Source organism: Strix uralensis, chromosome 10, assembly GCF_047716275.1.
Source record: "Strix uralensis isolate ZFMK-TIS-50842 chromosome 10, bStrUra1, whole genome shotgun sequence".
Lineage (NCBI taxonomy): Eukaryota > Metazoa > Chordata > Aves > Strigiformes > Strigidae > Strix > Strix uralensis.
This window is the reverse complement of record NC_133981.1, coordinates 534,515-555,300: the sequence shown is the minus strand read 5'-3', so window position 1 is coordinate 555,300 and position 20,786 is coordinate 534,515. Positions and strand designations below refer to the sequence as shown.

The 20,786-nt window shown below is 41.3% G+C and overlaps 1 protein-coding gene and 1 long non-coding RNA gene across 4 annotated transcripts in view; both read right to left on the bottom strand.

The window, feature by feature from the left end:
• Window positions 1–20,786, bottom strand: part of TMCC1 (transmembrane and coiled-coil domain family 1) — a 121,193-nt gene that overhangs the window by 86,613 nt on the left and 13,794 nt on the right. For 2 of the 3 annotated variants that reach the window (XM_074878746.1, XM_074878738.1), the window contains one exon: window positions 13,149–13,205. In XM_074878746.1, coding sequence (XP_074734847.1) covers window positions 13,149–13,154 — 6 coding nt within the window. In that variant the 5' untranslated portion in view covers window positions 13,155–13,205. Of the gene's footprint in view, window positions 1–9,512; window positions 10,225–13,148; window positions 13,206–20,786 lie in introns of all 3 variants that reach the window. The other variant, XM_074878737.1, reaches the window with a different exon arrangement.
• Window positions 7,663–9,506, bottom strand: LOC141947563 (uncharacterized). The gene is made up of 2 exons (XR_012630202.1): window positions 8,385–9,506; window positions 7,663–7,760 (listed from the first exon to the last, which is right to left on the bottom strand). It is a non-coding gene; the product is annotated as an uncharacterized LOC141947563 (long non-coding RNA).

Sequence of the window (20,786 nt, the reverse complement as noted above, 5' to 3'; positions counted from 1 at the left end):
TGAGAGATTGCACACAGCACTCGCACATTAGGCAGGCACAAGAAACTTCTTCCCCTCAAGGGGACACAGACGAGCAGGCTGGAGAACACAGGTTCCAAGATCTGCTTCAGGTCTTTCCTGGTCTGAGGGGTCCTGGCCTTTCACTGCTGCCCCATGCCATGTGGCCTGAGTTTCTAAGTATATGAGGAAATTCAATTACAAGATTTTTTCACTTTTGCCACTTACCTCATCAACATGGCCATGATGATAAAGATAAGGGTTTTTTTTCCTTTTCCGAACTGTATCTCAGATACTGCACCTAGTGTTAAAAAGCAAGTGTAACAGTTTCCAGCAGGACCAACTGAGCAAGCAAATAAACCACAAACGTTAATTAAGCTCAGAACAGCATTTACGTAGGCAGAGTTAAGCATAAACTTAAATCACTGAACAGCCTCACCTCGCACAGAAGGATGAAGCTCAGGGCTTGACTTTGCAAAAAATGGAAGATACGGAAATAGTCTGGATGTGTTTAACAGGTCTTAAGCTTCAGTAGTAAACTCCAGGCAGAAGCACATGGGCTCCTGCTCATCCACGCTTCACAAATGCATTTGCAACAGGTAAAGTTCCTGCCGTTCCAGTAAGCAGCACTGACAATTTCACAGCAGCCCGCAGAGGCTTTTACAAGCCTCATACAATAAAAATATAACTGAATGCTAATTTCTCAGCAATCCAAGTCTGCTGACCTCCTACATCGACATGTAGCAAAATCTTCTGCAGTCACAGGCACATCTTAGACTTAACAGCCCCAGACACCATGCAGCATTACGTGGTAACTACAGGATGCTGCCTTACTGAACAGAACACACTGCCACTAATTTCAACGTACCATAGTGCAACAACAAATCATTAAAAGAGAACAAAATGTCTGTTGCTTTTTCTAAATGACAGAAAACTGAACTCTGGGAGAAAATAAAGAAAGAAGGGAAAGCAGAGCAGGAGTTTCTGCTACAAGAGCAGTACCAACCGCAGCGGTAGCGAAGAATGGCTGGGCAGTGGGGGAGCGAGGCCCTCGAAGCAGCCTTGTACACCAAGTATCTGATGAGGGCAGAAGAGCTCCATAACAGATGGCAGGCATCTACTGCAGGCAAAAACAGGCTGCATCACAACAGTGGCAGGTACCAGCAGATCAAATGATGACACAAGACATGAATCAGAAAAAGGAGAATTATATTGCTTGACTACAATTCCTATGTTATGCAGTTTTTCTCATTAAATCACTACTTTTCCGTTATGGACGTTGTTTCTTCGTCCTTGTAGCTTGTATAGCCCATATGTTCACAACAGATGTATCAATGCTGTAGCTCAGTGATATTTTTCTAATCATAGCTGGATTTATGAAATTCTTGAAGAATTTCAAAGGAAATACTCCCTGCTGAGGCAAGGTGAGTCAACATATCTTCACTGTCATCAAACACCAAAATCAAGGAAGTGAAATTGGTAGTGTTTATTAAAAAAAGAAAAAGGCAAACTTATTTAAAAGATAAGATCATGAAGAGCTGAAGGAGACAAATAGGCAATGTCTTGAGAAAGCAAATATGAAACAAAACCAAAAATACCAAGTGAAGGTTTGCTGTATACACAATCCATACGGACTCAAGTAGAGCCCAGGCTCCAGAGAACTCTAAATCCCGATCACTGAATGTCATCTGCCAGATATTTCACATAAGTTATTTATATTTCTTAAGCTTCATTAAACAATCTAGTCTCAATGAGATTACATAAATTTGGAAAATGTAGGGTTAAAGTAACACTGTGTGGAAACAACTTGAGATGTCTCAAATTAAAGACAGCATTTAAAGTTTGAGTTCACACTTAACTTCATCTCTGGTGCATTCAAGTTTGCTCTAATAATTTAAGGTTTTACCTGGCTCTAATAATTTAAGGTTTTACCTGGCTCTTTACTGACTCCATCATTTGAAGTGTGTTGTAACTAATCTTGTAATACAAATCGTATTTGCAATTTAGCAATTCATGAATTTAGTAAAAAATTACGACAGTGTGGCAAACTGAATGCTAAGCTGGCTTCTCAAATGCCAAACACACTGATGTCTTTTATAAGGTGGATTTAACAAATGGCTGCATCACGCTTTCCTGATTTCACTGAATCATAAACCAAGAAGCTCTGCTAGTAATTGTATCAGTGATTTAAAATTTACATGTAGTTGATTTTTAAATGCATTACATCTTTATACTGTAAAGTCAGTAAAAGCTGTCATATGTTATTTAAAGCTGTATAATCATCTGCATTTAACCTACGAGCTGTCTACATTAATTTGCCTTTAAGCGAAGTTCAAGCAAAATCAACACACTCTAAGCCTAATACCTCCAGACACATGCCATAGCCAAGACAGCACATCTCAGAGCAGAATAACTGCAAGGTATTATGTTAATATGGCAACACACGGGTGCTTTTCAGAGAATATCAAACAACAACATTCTACCCTTCCTTGTGAGAAAACCTCAGCATTTGTATCTTCCGATTTTTACAGTGTGTTTCCTATGCAGGTAAGTCCGGGGCAGCTCACGTGACTATTACAGCTCTCAGAATTACGCAGAGTTCACGGCAGTACTGCAGAAGTGTTAGTCCCGTTGGTCCTTCCAGCTCTTTTAGGGGCGGGGGGGGGGGGGAATAGCCATTCCCACTTTTTGAGGTGTAGGGTTGCACTGAGCTCCTGAATAAGTCTTCCAAGTCTTGTGCCACATTGTGAGGCAGTGCATTACCAGCTCTTGGGAGAGAAAATGGGGTTCATCACCTGGACTTGGCAAACTTTCCTAGGAAAAGAAAGAATCCAACTCTTCCACCAAACTCTCCTCCCCCTCCTACAGACTACCTGCTAAAAGACAAAAGGTAGTAACAGATAACAGGCAGGTGCAACATAATTTCTTTACCAGTGATTAAGACTAGCAGTCCCACCTAATTTTAGGTCTAATTTTCTGAGGCAGTTGAGATCTAGGCAAGCTGTGGGTGGTGCCCTCTTGATCAAGAATTTTCAAGGGACAAATAAATTCATGGTCACTTGTGAACCAAACACTTTCTTGAAAATTTTTTTTTGAGTTCTTGTCAAATAATAGCTTTACTGTTATGCATAAATTAGTGTCCCTCTCTGGAAGAATTCAGATTTTGTCCAAAAATATCTGAATATACCACAGTACCTAAACACATGGAGTGTCCCTGCCCATGGACTGAGACAAGGGCCAGACATCCTCTGCCAAAACATCTCCAGGAGTTCAGGACATCACAGTCCCATCAGCTGAACTGGCAGATTCTTCCCTTCCATATCCAAAATCAGTGAAAAGTCAGTCAAGGTACTTTAAACACCATCAGCAGCAGGTAACACTCGCTTAGCTGCCTTCAAATGGCAGCGGACGAAGAACTTCACTAGTGAGGGAGTGGACTCCCTCACCACCCAGCAAGGCGAGCACACCAGGCCCAGGGCTGGCAACCGGGTTCAGCCAAGTCTGGATCACCACAGAGGTCCACAGCAATGAAGCAGGTCCAAGGTTAATCTGGGAAGGCAGTCCACAGGTCTGGGCTCAGATCAACTGAGAGAGCACAAGTCTCAGCCTAAAAGCAGCTCCCAAAGGAGGAGTTGCAGGCCCTTGCTGAGCCTACACCTCACCTTTTTCACAGCAGCTCTGACCAGCAGCTGGCCCTGAACACAGACAGCTAAACTTGTAGAAGCCAGGGAGCGCACTCAGGGCCCTGACATGCACATACATATTCTTCAGTCCAACTGACCCACCCAGGGTGGCTAGGATGGGTTTTAAGTCACACAGCCATTTTGGCAGTGATCAGCTCACTAGACATTTTGTCTATCACAAATCCATTCAAATTAAAGTATTTATTTCTCCTCTTTGTAGTTCTTCTTGGCCTTGAACCAAAACCCGATAAAACCATACACCAATGAAGTTTGTAAAATAATGGAAGAATGTAATTATTCACGTTTTTACTGCTAACCCCAGAGATCCTGCAAACAACTCTCTATAGCAAACCAGATTCCAAATTCTTTCAAATGTCTCCCAGGCTTTCATGGCTAGTCACCTGATACAAATTAGCCAAAATGTACTAATCAGTACTCAGCAGGTAATCTCCCTTTCACTAGTCAGAGATAACATGTTGAATACCTTGTCCACCATGTCAGTTCTGCCCAAAGCCTTTTAAGCCAAAAGACTTGCTGCTTTCTGCAGACTTGGGTGAATTATTCAAGTCCTTCCATTTTCTTATCAGAGAACCCAGAACAAAGAAGTAGGATTTAGGAAATGTGGAGAGAAAGGAGGGAGAAATGTTTCATAGTGGTGAATTACTTAATCTCAAAGATACATAGTACTCAGACTCTGGAAACGGACATCCATGGAAAACAGAGCTGAACAACAAAGCTCCACATCACCACTAGATTCCAATCACAGCTTTTACTCCAGGACCTCTCAAAGCACAGAAATGAGAGATGCTATGCTTGACTACACAGTCTCGCTGCCTGGGATGGGAACGACAGACACAGCTGCATGCTGCCACCATGGTTTCTCCAAGTCCCTTCATCAGATGATTACAGCCAGTAAAAGTATGAACCAATTTTCCCCTTTCTTGCTTGTTTTGGTACTTTACACACCAGAGAAAGTCACTGGAATCCACAACACTTTTTGTTTTCCCTTACCCTCTTGGTTTAGAGCCTCTGTTTATATCACCATCCTTAGACAGGAACCAGGTGCTCCTTACACTAATCAACTCTGACCATAGCTGAAGCTGCTTAGAGATACAGTTATAACTTATGCACACACCCATCTTCTGTGAAGATATGAGAAAGTTTCAGGCAGGACTAGGGTGGGGAAAGACTATATTTGAGATTACTTTACCCCAGTCTTTTTCATTAAAAAAAAAAAAAATTACATCACATGAAAGTACAACTGCAGAATGCTGAATATGGTGAGCAATGGGTCATCTAATTGCATCTTGAATTTAGTGCTGTTAAACAACAGGCCATATTCATCTTGTAATTTTACATGTGTAAGTGCGTGCAAAGCCAGAAGCAGTACTGCCTCAGCTGGAGTGCACACTCAAGCATTTCAAATCTCTGAAGTAAACTGTATATATGAACTGTGTAGAACTCAAGGCTTTTGCCTTTAGCTTGCTTAGAAAAGGCTGATGAGTCTGAGGGCAGACGAGGTTTCTGAACCAACTTCAGACTATGCAGAATCATGAAAGTTCCTGTTTTGTCACATCTCTGGGCAGAATGTTATAGTTACATTTAACAAAAGCCAATAATCTAGTATAAACATGCAAACATTGAAATTACAATAATGCCAAAGGAACATCAGGAACACACATTTGCCTTTAGAAAACTTGACTAAGCTAAGACAAACTTGAGAGCTGCTTCAGCTATTTTTTTTACTTGTTTCTGTTAAAAAAAACCAAATTTGTGTGCTCTCATTTTAAGTCTTTTTTCACCAAAGAAAACAGGCAAGAGTAGTATTGAAACTAACAGCAGTCAAAAGAATGGGTAAACTTTACACATCGCTATAAAATACTTAAGAAAATAAAAATGTTCTTTGCAAGAAGATTGGTATTAGAAGTTAGAGTTACCATGATACCTACATTTGGTTTTTTATACGGTCCTCTGACTTCATCAACATGAACTATTTTAAATAAAAATACCTATAATAAAAAATTCCTTTTTCTGAGCATTTGAAATCCTGCTGATTGTTTTTGCAACTTGAAAGACCTTCACAAATGCTATTCCGGTTCGTAACTACATTTCTGGAAGTGACTGAACAGGTTGCTAAAAAGCAGTATCACTCTCTCCTTGAATAGATGATATCAAGTCTTAAATCTTTCACCAATGCTGCTGTTCTCATTAAAGAGATGCATTATTTATTTTGTGTCTCTATCAGTTGCTGTGTGCTGAGGAACAGCCCTTTCCCTCTGCCCAAGTAGGATCTCGTTAGCTAGGAAGCACTGTTTAAGTACTATCTATGCTACAAACGGGAACAGGTTTATGAGTAAAGGAAGCACGTACATGGTAACTGAAGGAAAGCCAGGACTCCAGTGAGCTCATGACCAGTCTTCCACCTTCACGTTACAGGAATGAAATACCTTTACAGAATGAAGCGACCCGTAAGCAAGATTTTATTTATTCTACTTTATAAAGATGATGACATTTTTTATTTCTGTGCAGCTATTTTTCATCAGTTTTTTCTTTTTTTTAGGTGATCTAAAAGAGAATTAAGTGAGATTTTAAGAAATACACAGAATGAGAATGGAAAATTAAATACAAAACTCATTGTTTTAGCTATGCTAAAGTCCATTAACTTGTTTCCACAGCTTCCCTCAGCCCCACGACAAAGGTTCCCACCTTGCGTGCACACACCACAGAGGTACCAGTACCACTACAAAGGAAAACATGACCATTGCTACAACAGCTGACTGCCTCTTGTCATATTCATAGGGTAGATCGCTGCTGTCACTTTCCTGCCATAGCAGTTTGCAAGCAAGCTACATTTAAAAGACCAAGTATATCAGATTTTCCATTTTCATGTTCCAAAATTTTTAGGAGATTCCTTTCTGTCCAGGTACATTACGAACTTTAGTCACTCTAGAACCCTTGCTCTTCCCAAAGCCTACATTATAGCCACAGTCCAGGAGGCTACGCTCCAGATGCAATCCAGAGGTTGCTGGTCCAACACCCTCCCTGTCTGTTCCCTTTTCTCCCCACTACATCCATCAGTTTGTTACCAGAAAGGAAAATCCTCTTGTGCAAAACCTAAACTTGAGGTCAGCTCAGGCACATTGTAAATACAAAGCTTCTCCACCAGACCAAAATGAAATTAGACATCAGACAAAGGTGTATCTCCCCGAAGTGTGACGAACAAGCAAGGCAGCATTTCCTTGGTTATATCACTTTAGACCCAGAGTATACATCTCTATTGTCTGCCAGGAAAATGGTGCAATATGCAAATATTAAAGAGCAGCTGGAGATTCACTGAACTCTACAGAGGGACAACTGGTCACAGAGGTCTCTGGGTGGTTTAGCCCCCCAAGGAGGCCTTTCAAACATGCATTTCACTTTCCTCTCTCAGACTCCAGTCCCCTCAAATATGGAGGGCAGAAAGCCTGAACAGCCCCTTCCCCTCAAGTTACAGGGCACACACACTAGCTGAGGACACGACAAAGAACACCAGGAACCACTCTCCCATCCACCTCCTAGATGACTACTCAGTTATGTAGCAGAAGAGCCGCCGTTCACAGAAAAGGCTTCTCAATACAGAACGCTTTCCATAGGAGGAACAGCTACAGTTGCTGCTTGTCAATAATCAAAGGCCATTATCTACCAAAAATGGACTCCTAAGTTTGTTCTCACACATAGCAGTTGTAGCAGAATGCAGTTACTATCAGATTAATAGTTCTCATTTTTCCAATCACTCCTGCCAAGTGATCCAATTCATTCAGGCCAGTGGTTTCCGAACTTTGACTGTGTACCCCATCAGTAAAAAAATTTTGAGCATGGACTGTCAATACATTTACATTTATCTCTAAACTATATACATGTACTACTGAACTAATACATTATGCACATTATAAGCATACACAAAAACAGGAATTAGAAAGGAAAAGAAAGATAAACCAAACATTACTTCAAAAAATTATTTTACTTATTAATGGTGCAAAAAATTTCTTCTTCCACTCCAACGGATTGTCTTGCATGCAGCCCACTTTGGAGACCACTGATCTAGGCAAAGGTGGTACCATTTCATCAGGCCAGCTGACATAGTTGGGAGAAAGGACACCTCCCTCCAGGTCTTTTCCCATATTCCGTATTATTTAACTAATATGCTTAGGCCTGTTCAATCTCCCTGCTCGTACACCAAGTAAAGGAACTACAGTTTTAAACCAACAAACCAGAGCTTGCTTCATAATCTTAAATTGCTGGATTTGAGTACAAACTCAGAAAACTATCAACTTTCCCCAAAATTCTCCTGAAACAAAGATCATGAGTTCACTCACAATGAAAAGAGAGCCAGTAAGCAAACAAACCTGGGGCTCAATTGGCATGGCTCAATTGTAAAGTTAACCCGTGCTTGGAGAATGTACACTTTTCCTAACTACTTTATTACTATTTCTATTCTTTTAACTGTTGGCAAGAAACAAAAACCTCAGATACAGCTCCAGGCAGACTGCTTCAACACTTCTCCCAAGAGGAAACTTTATAATATCATTCTAAGGCAGTGAGTAATTTATGCTAATACTTTGTAATTACCACCTATAAATGCAAGATATGCTGATTTCCAGGTGACTGTCAGGGAAATACACTGAAAGCATATTATACCACCGAATACTCAAAAAAGGTTTTCACCTGGAGTACTTCAAAGTAGGCTTCAAGGGAGGAAAACAATGTACAACAAGGGAACAATCTTGCTGCAGAGGCAAGGTGAGGCAACCTCTGGATGACTGAGGAGATCTTATTTGGCCCCAATCCACCGTCATCTGGCCAATGTCAAAGAAAACTGTAGGTCATGAGAACAAATTTGCATAACGAAAAAATCTACATAAGCTTCAGGACCATGCTATCTCATAGCATTGAGCACCAGCAGGACTGTTTCTTTTGGTCACACTTTAAGAGCATACAAACCAGAAATCAGTTTCCCAATGCTTCCTATATTTATCAAAGGGGTTGACCTCCAATGAACAAGCCTGCAAAGCCTTTTAGGAAAACAGAGGTTATAGCTAAAGTTAAATCATAAGCCTAGTTTTTCAAAAAAAGGACTGCTTCAGCTAAATTGATCTGGGAAAGAAGAGAGATGGTAAGATAAACATTACTACTTAATATCGTCAATACGCCGATACACACAGCTTTGCGAGGAAACGTCACAGAGCAAACGCTGTCATTTCTGTGAAGGCTTTTTCCACATGGGCTAGACAAACTAAAGGAGACAGCAGTGATCCCACATCAGCACAGCAGCCAGGCTGATCTAAATCAGATTCTGTCAACCTGGCACTGCAGTGCAGTTCAGTCACAGGCTGCAGCCAGCGCTCCCACAGCCTCTCAACAGCACCATTCACTCAAACTGGAATTCCTCCTTTTTATAAAATACACGATAAAACAAGAGGGGAAGAAAGCCATCTATGTAAATGCAAGGCTTTGTTGCAGGAACTAGGTAACAGCTGCTAAGGAGGACTACTCTGGCTGCTGCTCATCCCATCACTCCTTGCTTGACTGTGGTGTGCCATCCAGCCAACCTAATGTGTTTCAAAAGTAGCTCTCCCTTCACTATCAAATACATATAAAACAAGCCACCTGCCATGTGAGAAAATGACTAATGCTTGCATCTTTTAAGCTCTTTGCTTCACCACTGAAGAAGCTTTTGAACACAGTAGCATTAGTGTTTGCTGAAAGAAACTTGCTTTTAAAAACAAGATTCAAAAGGCTTAAGAAAACATACAAGGAGATGATAAAGACCAAAGGTAAATCTGAGTAACTTACTGCTGCTGCTGTGGCCTCCTCTCCACCTACATAGATAGAAGCAGCAATCTCCATCACGGATAAGTTTGTGGGAGCATCTGTAGTAGATGACGATCTGGGCCGACCTGACTGCATATCCTGGGCAGATCTCCTGTTGATCTGCGGGCTTCCTTTCGGGGCGTCTGCCTTGCCCCGCCTGCTGTGCAGGCTCGTCCCTCTCTTCATTTTAGGCGGCACTCTGATCTGCTGGAGCACCCGGTTCAGAGCTGTGGGGTGGGTGGAGACACCATCAATTTCAGCACAGACGCTTTGGCTTTCCAAGTCCAGGTCAGGCTCCAGATCAGCCTGAGCTTGCTGCACATCATGCGGGGAAACGGATGACCTCCTGCGCTGATGCTGGAAAAGGTGCTTCAAGCCTTGACCGATCACATTAATGTTCTCCAAAGCATTATGGGTTATTTTGGATAATTTTTGCTCTGATTCATGTTGTTTTTTGGTCTCTTGATCTTGGGCTTTGCCTCCAGGATCAGGGTCATCACACAACTGTTCAGTGCCAGAGGGCTCCATTGATGACACCCAACAGGTTTATTTGACTATTCATACATAAATATGTCCCCTGTCTTTAAAAGGCTTGTGTTTGCTTTAAAAATGCCAAGATTGTCAGCCAATTAGGTGTGCAATTGCTTCAAGAGTGACTACACATGCAGCTGTGCCACGGTGATCTCATGCTTATCTAATGTTAAACAAAAGAGTCATTATTATACATCCATGCAGAAAGTAGTGGGTTAAAAAATCCAATGCGCAAAACATGCCATTAACAAAACAAAACGTATCAGTTTTCCAAGCATCCCTCCATGTGGCATTAGTTGCATCTAGGCTGTACGCAGAAGCCAAAGCTTGTATGAGACAAGTCATTCATCGCCTGCGGGAAGAAGCCCAGCACAAAGGGTACAGGAAAGCAAGAAAGGTAAAAAAGCTGTTCAAAAGAGGGAGAAGCAAGGTGAAACCAGTGGGTTTTTGTTTATTAAGATCAAGCCCATAATAATATCTAACAGAACATGAGGTTAAACTTCTGAAGAGCATGTTAGTCTCTTTGGCAGAATTTTGTTTCACAACAAAGATCTGCTATTTTGTGCTTCAAATGTAACATCTGCTCTGCCTACCTGATTTTCCTGTAGAATGTCTAACTTCACAGTATTTAATATATGCAAGAAAACAGAACATTTCCAAATCAGTTATGCATTTTCAAATAGTAAGAAATGGCTTATTACTGCCAACATCCGCTGATGGCACTGGAAACTAGATCTGCAAATCTGTCCTCAAGCAAGAACAGGCAAGTGAAATGGTTTCAATCGGCTGTCTTGTCCATAGTTCTCAGAGAAAACAAAATGCCTTTTTAAAAGTAGATTAAGCAACCAGTCTCTAGCAGAGAGGAAACACGCAGCTCTTCTCCCAGACAGCTCAACCTTACCTATCACCTGGGCTCAGGCAGGAGCTGGTTATAGGAAACGGCCGCTGAGCACTTAGATAGCAACACACTATTGGAGAAGTACAGCAAAGGCGGAGGGAAGGAGGGAGGGAAGGGAAGGAGGGAGGGAAGGGAAGGAGGGAGGGAAGGGAAGGAGGGAGGGAAGGGAAGGAGGGAGGGAAGGGAAGGAGGGAGGGAAGGGAAGGAGGGAGGGAAGGGAAGGAGGGAGGGAAGGGAAGGAGGGAGGGAAGGGAAGGAGGGAGGGAAGGGAAGGAGGGAGGGAGGGAAGGGAAGGAGGGAGGGAAGGGAAGGAGGGAGGGAAGGGAAGGAGGGAGGGAAGGGAAGGAGGGACACAGTATCTGAAAGAGTTTTACATCAGCACCATGAGATCACATGCTCGGAAGCCGATCATTGTTTTCTTGCAGGAGAAAGCTTTGATTAGGCTTCTATAAATACAGAAACCAGATCACAAAGGTCTACCTCAATCTTGGCAAAAAGCAGCCTGTGCTTTAAAAAAAAACACCACGTTTTATTTGAAATGCGACATATGTTTGGGATTTGAGAGCTTTCTTTTTTACCTTAAAACAGCTGCGAAACATAATGGACTGAGATTACAATTAGAGCGCTCTCAATTTTGTGCATCTGAAAACTGACACAAGGGGTTAAACAGATATTTCAAAATGCTTTCCAAATTGGCATCCAAAAATATCAGAAGAGCTGCCTCACACTCTCTTTTTTTCAAATGCCGTTGCTATCAGCTGGAGGCAAGATGAAATTCAGTACTTACAGAAAGCAAAACACTGGAATCATACAGGATTTTATCTCAGCACTTTGAACATGTTATAAGCATTGAGTCTAAATATATCAGCCAGTTTAATCAATAACACATTAAATGCAAAGTAATAATCTACATCCCAGAAAAATATATTTACCCATACTCATGCAGAAATTGTGTGGCACAACAAAAAAAAAAAGCAAGCAACCTTTTATTTTTACATACTTAACACTTTCTTAAATGACTTCAAGTGCCTTTATGACTAGAATTATGCTTTGACTTTTGAGCTCACTCTTTCTTAATATTTATTTTTTCTCATGTAACAGGCTTTCCAGAAAGTTGAATTGCAGGTCTCCACTCAATTTAAGTTTTGGGGAAAAAAAGGCAAAACCAGATTTTCCTTTTCATCCAACAGACCAAACGGTTCAGTGAACAAACTTTACTGGCTAAAAAGCAAGAATCCCAAAATTATTTGGTGTATAAAATACAAACCTGACAGCTGACCCATAACTGACTTTTTCATTTTGGCTAATTTCCTCAGTATTCATTTTTCAGTCAGGACTCACTGAGGAACTGTAGTTCATATCAAAGATGCCCAGTATAGTCTCTAACCAGTATCTTTTTGATCTCCTACATGCTTTCTGTCCAGATTACCACTGGTAATACCACTGATATTAAAGAACACCACTTTGGTCTAACTAGAGTTCCATGCATTACCTGCTGGAAACCAATAAACTGCTTAAATTAGCCTTATGCCAATTTACAAACCAACCTGAAACAAATCAGCCTACAGTTGGCTCACAGACAAGTCCCTACGACCCCTGTGCGTTCTGTGACTGGTTTCTGAAATTACACTGACTCTTGCGTTTAAGAGGCTCCTGCGGGAGCTTTGCGGTCAGCTGCCTATTCGTATTTCCATATGATGAGTCTGCTGCGAGCCTGAAAAAAGCTTTTCAAATTGCATATCTCATATGAAGATCCTTAAAACTACTTATTTGTCCTAGTATCTACTTTTGGGGAAAAAACTACTCATAAATGTGAAGAACTGTGAATCAGCAGAATTAATTAGCACATTTATTTGCATTAAGATTCAAGTTTTGTGCTTGTTTTTTTCCCCACTTACAACATTCTTTAAATTCTATTTGAGGGAGGAAATGGAGTGTTTTATAGCATGAAGTTCAAAACCATACATTTCTTATTCGTATGAGAATACAATACATCAGGGACAAAATTCACAATTCCATATACAGTCATACTGAGCAGCTGTTATAACATTATTACATCCCAGAACATGCTAATATAGTCCTTCATTTGTGCAATTATTTCACAGCAGCACTGGGAAACAAAACAGTTCAAAAGGAGAAACTGGCAAAAACAATATTAGATAACTGTGAATATATAAACTAGTACTTGCCTCCATCACTTGCCCTTTAGCATGGCTGACATACAGCAGTCCCTCCACTGAACAAAACTGCAAAAGAAATTAGGTATGAGATGCAATTCTGGAAATGGAAGGAAAGATGTACACAAACAACAAAGTGAGCATGGTTCCAGCTTCTAATTTTTTTAATATTTTTTTTCCCCCCATTTAAATGCAAGTGCCTCCGAAAGCTGGGCTATTTTAAACTCTTTCAAATAACTGAAGGGATACAGATACAACTGAAGTTGAAACTGAATCTTAAGAGTTAATTGAGAAGTTCTTGTGAAGGAATGTTTTCTCTTGGGGTTTACAGCCACCAACTGAAAGCACAGGTAGATTTCAGGGCTCTAGCCTGCAAGGTCAGACTGGTCCACACAAATTTTTATTTTCTCCTCCTATTTAGTAATTTAAATGTTCTGGGCACAGGTCAAACAGCCTGCTCTTGTTTATCTGGAGTTCACGGAGCAGGACGTGGGAAATGCGAGCACTCTGAAACACGAGCACCTTTCAGTTCATTTCCCAGGGAAACCTCTGGCTGAACTGCTGGGGTGGTGACAGCGGCCCTGCCAGGAGGTCACCACAGCGTAACCCCTGCGCAGCACCCTCCTCACGCAGGCCACCAACACGCCAAGCCACGCCGAGCCCCGCCGAGCCCGCCTGCAGGGACAGGTAACACACCCAGCCCCAGCCTGCGCACACAGCGAGCCTGAGGGGTTCAGAGGTCCGAGCCCGGCCTAGGCCAAGCACCCCGCACCCACCGACACCATCCTGGCTTTGCCCTCCTCTCCCAAAGGAGGAAACAGAATATTTCAAAGGTATTTTGATGATCAGTTTAATGTTTCTGCAAAAGGTAAGGCCAGATGCCTGCTAGAAGAACACAAGAGGGTGACAAAAGGACAGCTGAGAGCAGACACACTGACCACATTTCTCCAGCCAGACTCACACACTATTCCAAAGCACAGCGAAATCACCCAGGTTTTCTAAAAGCGATTAGTTAACTCAACCAGTTTTTGAAAACAGGGACACAGGCTTCAGAATACATTAGCACTCTGAAGAATACTACAAGGCTCTGCACAACTGGGGCATTTTGACTATTTTATTACACGTCAGATTCCCACCTCCAAGAAGACAGTAGAGATAAAGAAACTGCTAATCAAAACCACTGAAGTGGGATGCTAGAATATGAAGAAAGTGATGACAGCAAATATGAAGAACTTAGAAAAAATGAATGAACGCATTTTTGAAAAAGATCTTGACATAGAAGAAACTGCATTTCTACAACAGTATGAGTGGAGAACCAGGCACAGTGTGTGAAGTATTGTTAACATATGAGGTGCTGCTACCACATAACTTCATAGCCATTCCACTTGGGGTTTATTTTTTTTTTTTTATGTTATCTTTTATTTGTAAGAGCTGTAAGAGCTTCTGCCAGTGAGGTCTTCATAGATGTGCCCTACAGCACTATAGGACCCTGCAGGTCAACAGATGCTTTTGACTGAAATTAATTTCCAGCCTTTATACTGCAGAGTCCACTTTCCAGAGCACCCACAGATGGGCTCTGAGGTGTAAGGTCACGAAAACTACTTGTACTTTCTCCCTTGTGAATCACAGCCTTCACTGACATACAAACCAAATCTCCCGTATTCTGTCAGAAGCTCCATTTTATTCTAAACTTTGAAAAGCTACTGCACTGGGTTAATCAAAACTCCTTCACTTTCCTGTACTTATGAAGAGTAGACACAGTCTTAGCTTGTTTTTTTTTCATATATTATGGCTCTATTGCAGAGCCATTTACTTAGCACGAATGCTACACATACATATTACAGAGAACTTGGAGGGGCAGAAAGAAATCAAGTATTGCTGGTGCTATTTTGCTCCAGACAGCTAGACTGTGTACAGGGAGAAAAAAGCTTCTTCCCACTCTTTCACTTTTCTTCATCAAATACTTCGTAACATGAAAATTTCAAAAGTTTGTAAAGTATCCAAGATGAAGATCAGAAGTCAGAAAAGAGTTTGGCCCATTAGATTTCAGTTAAACTTTATTCAGGCAAAAGTTTACTCTAAATGCATCAGTTCAATGAATTCCCTTCAGAACCAGTTATTTGTAAATAAAATGAACTCTGAAGTTAACGTTGAAACTCAGCTCAGAGCTGGCTTAGGGTTTAATAGCTCATCATAGAGTTGTAGTCCACGTTAGCAGGGATCTTAGGCAGGAGATGCTTCCCGTTCCTCCTATTCAGCAAAAGAAAAACATTTTTCAGTTGCTTCAGAATAAGAATGATTTTTATTAAGCATCAGCCCATCTCAGTTTGAGAAATCGCAGATTATTTTCGGAAAATCATCCCAAAATGCATTCTGTATCAAGACAAACAGTTTAGCAAGAAAGACTAAAGGGGCAATAGTCACACACTGGAAAACCACATATTATGGGAACTGGGAAACCTAGCAAGTGATTTATATCCACAGGAGGATTAAGATCTTTTAAAAGCATCATTGTTCAGCAGCAACAAGCAACAGAGCAAATAAGGAGAGAAAACTGCAGGTGTTGACAGCTAATCCTGTCAGAGGAACTCATGAGAAACCGAGATGGGCGTAAAATTCAAGGGGGCTGTGGTCTGGAAAACATCCAAAAAGGAAGACAACAGTAGGAGAGTAAATAATTTGACCCAAAAAAACCACAATTGGATAGTGGCATGACTACCCAATACCTTGAGAAACATATGTATCTAACTATTAGAACAATTTTTAAGAAGTCAGAGTGGAGAACTGGGGCAAGAATGGAAGAAAAGTATGTACAATAAATTACTAAATGCAAAGAACATAGGTAATATGGCAGAATACAGGGAAAAAGAGACCAGAAAACAATACTACTTTTAATGGAAAGGATACCTGTAGTTTTCGGGACATAATTCTTCTTCTTCCTCCTCTAAAAAGATTTCCTTGAATTTTAGTGAAGTCCAAAAGAAAAACCAGGGACAAAAGATACATATAAATATATATAAATCCCCCACCTGGCCACAACCCTGACACTGACAGTACTCTATGCGAGAACAGAAGTGGAGTATGTCTGAAAGAACAAACTGAGAGACAAAACCAGAAAGACTCAGCATATTAAACAGTGCAGCTGGGAGATGAGGGGAAAAAAACAGCTTCTGTATGTGTAAAGCAAGCCAGGCTTCTGCTGAGGTTCCGCATCTAAGATTTTAGAAAAGGGGACTAGCCCCAAGCCAGCTACTTTTGATGAAACGGTAGGGAGTGGCAGGTGGCAGACCCCAAGGAATTCACTGAATTCATCCAGAGTGCTCTGCATTCAGAGTCCTCGCCATCCAATACAGCAAGAAAGACTGCACCGGCTGGAGAGAGACGCTGCCACTTTAACAGGAACAAGGGACACAGCCTCTCCAGCATTACAGGCCAAAACCAACACAGCAGGGCAATGGTAGGTTTTACTGATTTCTGCCTAATGATTCCCCTAAACCCTCCAACCCATTCCCAACATTATCCAGAAGTCAAGAACAAAGCAGCTGAATGATGCATCTCTGCTACCCTTGCTCTCCCTTCTCAAACCACAGATGCAGCAGGAACAGTTTGGTGGCTGAAAGACCCGACATCCTAGGCTTCAGCAGCCTTGTTAAAAGCTCTTGAGCAAGCCTGCCTCTGTGCCTAATGTCTTCCTACATGCAAAATATGAACAACCCAGCTAGCTGAAGGGGAGAAACACTGAGGGTAATACCAGCTTTATAATGGAGCAAAACACTTAAGATTCCTCTGAAGGCAATGTGTACAGGTATCAGTTAAGAATAACTCAAACGTAGAATACTAAGCCGCTGAATTTTATAAAAGTAGCCAGCTGTATTCTTTTGGTAAAAGGACTGAGTCAGCCGACACATGCACTATAAATCAACTCTTCATTCAGTAGTCCCACAATTTACACCCTAAACCACAGGTCACTTGTATGAATACCAAAGAACACAAAAACTCACTCAGCATACTGCTAGTAAAGTAAGAGGGGCTGGCAGTGTATTTATATATGAATTACACAATCATCATCAAGAAGCAACTTAGTAAGATTTTAAAGATATACAGGGACAAACATGGCACTGTATCTGAGCCCATCCAAAATATGAGACCTACCACCTCTCTCCTAGAATCCTCACAAGCCTAAAATAGATCCACACAGTCCATCCACTCCTTTGTTAGGGGTGTGTGTGCTACAAGGGAGTGCGAGCAGACCCCTGAGGTCACTCAAAAGACATTAAGAATTGTCCTCTGGAGCAGAAGGGGGGAGGGAGAGTCACCTTTTCCCACGCCTTCCCCATGCACATTAACAAATGGTAATTTCAAAGGGTTCATCAGCAGAAGGTTTTATGCTTTGGCACACCAAAATGTATTTGCCACTTCTACCACTGCAGCCATTAATGGTTCACATGCTCGTGCTGTGCAAGGGTGGCATGTTCACAGACATACCAGAAAGTGATTTTTCAACATCAGCCTCTTCTCGGATCCCCTGATGAAACATTTCCTTCCTATGACTTTATATTTAATACTGCTGACCAACACAACTAATGCACACAGGTTTTTTGTTCCTGAAAGCTCAAATATTAATCCTGTAGATAAGAGGAAATTGCACTCAAGTCACAGATGAACAGATATCAAACACCCTCTTAACGAGCGACAGATCCCTTTCTCCTTCCAACTACTTTTTAAGAAACATCTTCCTGAATACACCCACATCAGAATCAAGCACCTTCCCACAGGCAGTCTCTAAACACCCACAGGCAACCTCTAAATTCCTGCTGTCCCGTAAGAAGCACTGCTCATTGATTGCTGTGAATATAGAGACCAAGGGTTCTTCTGCAAAGGTAGAAGTTCACAGTGTAAGGACTGTAGACACAAATACCAAAGATTAGGTAAGTCTCCTTGTTTATTAGGAAACTGCAGTGCCTTGAAGTCAAGTGACCAGTTTTCAGAAATGTTTCTACTGATTTCCAGTACAACCGATTGCTACTGAAATCTTTCCCATCCCTCTTTGAACATGTCAGTAACTCAGTGTTTACGCTGCTGTCTGAATCAAAGCTACGAAGCAGACGTCAAGACTTCTCCAAAATTAAGAACCGTGCAGAGATACCAATACATAATAAATCTGGTTTTGGTACATGCTATAAACATCACATGAAAATCAAAGCAAAATATTTCAGCTATTTCTATAGCTTGTGACCTGTAAATTTATGAGAAGACTTTCAAGACTGTGCTGCGTTTAGAGCTGGTTTCCATGAGAGTCTGACTGAGGGGCAATGTTACTGGTTCCACAGTTTAGGGCCTTCCTCTTCTTCCTTCTAGAAAGCACTGATTATTCTTAAAGCACATCCTTCACCCCAGATTAATTTCTTAACTACATAATTGACAGGTCTACACTGCTAGTGTCGTATCTATGTGATCTCTCACTGCTGCCACCTTCTGATTTGCTTATGAACAGGACAGTCTACAGTACCCATATCTGGAACCTACCAAAACCATTTCAAAAACATATTTTCCTGCAAAAGGCTACACAAAGGGTATTTTCCATCAAATTAATAAAACCAGTGCTTCAAGAAAGGTACATCAAGGTTAAAGAAAGATTTAGCTAGAGCCTTCTGATTTGCCAACATTCACCATCACACACATGATATACATTTTCTAGAATTTTTTTTGTGAATGTACTTAAAAGTACTTGAGACAGCACTAAAAATGCAGTCTGCAGGTATTTTAGAAGAGAAATGAATTTGATGGATCTGGGTAGATACAAACAATTTTTACAAAGACCATCTGTTTTACTAGACATAAAAGGAAACTTGCCGATTAGCAAGTCTTTTCAACAAGATGGATTAAAAATTAGTAGTTTTACAGCGTCCACCACAAGTACACACACAAGGCCACAGTTTACGGCTGCGCGCTTTGCCATGAGATACCGACAGCTGACACTTTCACTCGATTTCATGATGTTTCGGAAGAGCCACATCCTCACATACTCTTCTTCAAAACCAAATTGAAAGGAAAGCCAAACTACAGCATCTCCTCAGGAACATCTCTGCTTTTTGCTAAGAGGAAAAAAGTTGTAACCATGTTTACATGTTCTACAAACCAGTCAACTGCACATTCTGAATTCAGTGCTTCACTGGAGGGCAAACGAAGGGACCTTCTCCAGTCACAGGTCAAGCCTTTCGCAATACAAGTAGTATGACAGAAATAGCAATCTGAAGAATTTCCAAGCTCTTTTGTCCCCTGCAGCTCATTTTCAGTCCCACAGCATGACATCCCACCATTTTAGCTGTTGTAGGCACAGCTGTTTCCAGGGCTGTGACATGAACCAAAACAAAAAAAATAACTCAGATTTGAAGGAAAACAGGACTGGGGGAAGAATATGACCCACAGAGGTGGTTATAAAATCCTTGGGATAAGGTTAAAGAAGGGAGGCGGTAAAGACAGGGCACAATTACTCCAAAATGGTGTTATCAAAAACCTTGTATCTGAAGCTATGGCCACAACAGCTGGAGAAACAGGAACTCACATGAGCTTCAGCAAGGACTCTTCAAAATAAAAATAATTTCATTTTTAAAGTTCAAATACAGCATTCTGTAAACTGACAAACTACCTTCCCTAAAGAAAGAGAGAAGTATTAAGCAAATATTCAAAATATTGGGTCTTCCACAAAGAAAAGAGCTCTGTAGGTATGTAAATAAGAAACAGACAGACCAGGATTATAAAACAGAGGTACTGGATAACATAATTGTTAGCAACAAGTTGTTTTTTACTAGATGCCTGCATATACTCACAATCTGAAGTCAGAGTTCACAACTGAGTAGACAAACAGTGAAGATCTGCCTATTAGCTGTGGGTTTTTTAAAAACACGACCGTACTCTCCACATTCCAACATGCAGCGAAGCCATAAGCAACTGCAGTGTGATTACAAGGACCCAAACAGTGAAAAGGCAACTCAGACACCCCAGTCCCAGGTGCAGAGCCCAAACCGAGCAGCAAGGGCTGGGTCCATCTGGGGCCAAGGGCAAGATCAAAGGGAAGCAAAAAGCCCGACAGCCCAGAGGATGGCAAGAGGGTGAACATGAGTTAAGATCTGTGATGTTTCAGGAAAATATATAAGGAACAGAGAGAAAACATGGTCATCAGCACAATCTGCTCCCCTCTCAACTCAGAGATGGGAAAAGCTCCAGGCTTATTAGTGTGGGCCATTACAAGGAAAAACTGCTACAGCAATATACACTCACAGGTGTCTCATTTAAAACACAGCTTTAAGCACTGAATCCTGTTTGTCAAAACAAGCCACATTTCATTGTTTGAAGAAACTGTTTTAAGCTGCTTTATCAATTTTCACTATTGCAGGTATATACAGCAGCAGAAATGTGTTCCAGTTTCCCTGCAGCAGATGCAACTGTTTCATTAACATGGCTAAGACCAGCTAGGGAGGTATTTCCCTCACAGGCTGGAGCCTATACTGAGCAGTACGGCAGCAATAAAAGCCTACCTTCAAATACCAAATGAATTCTATAGGTGCAAGGGTGAAAAGGATTAATTCAGTTTCTTTTAGCTTCCCCCTCTTTAAAGAAATCTTTCACTGGAACAGATTTAATTCCTTG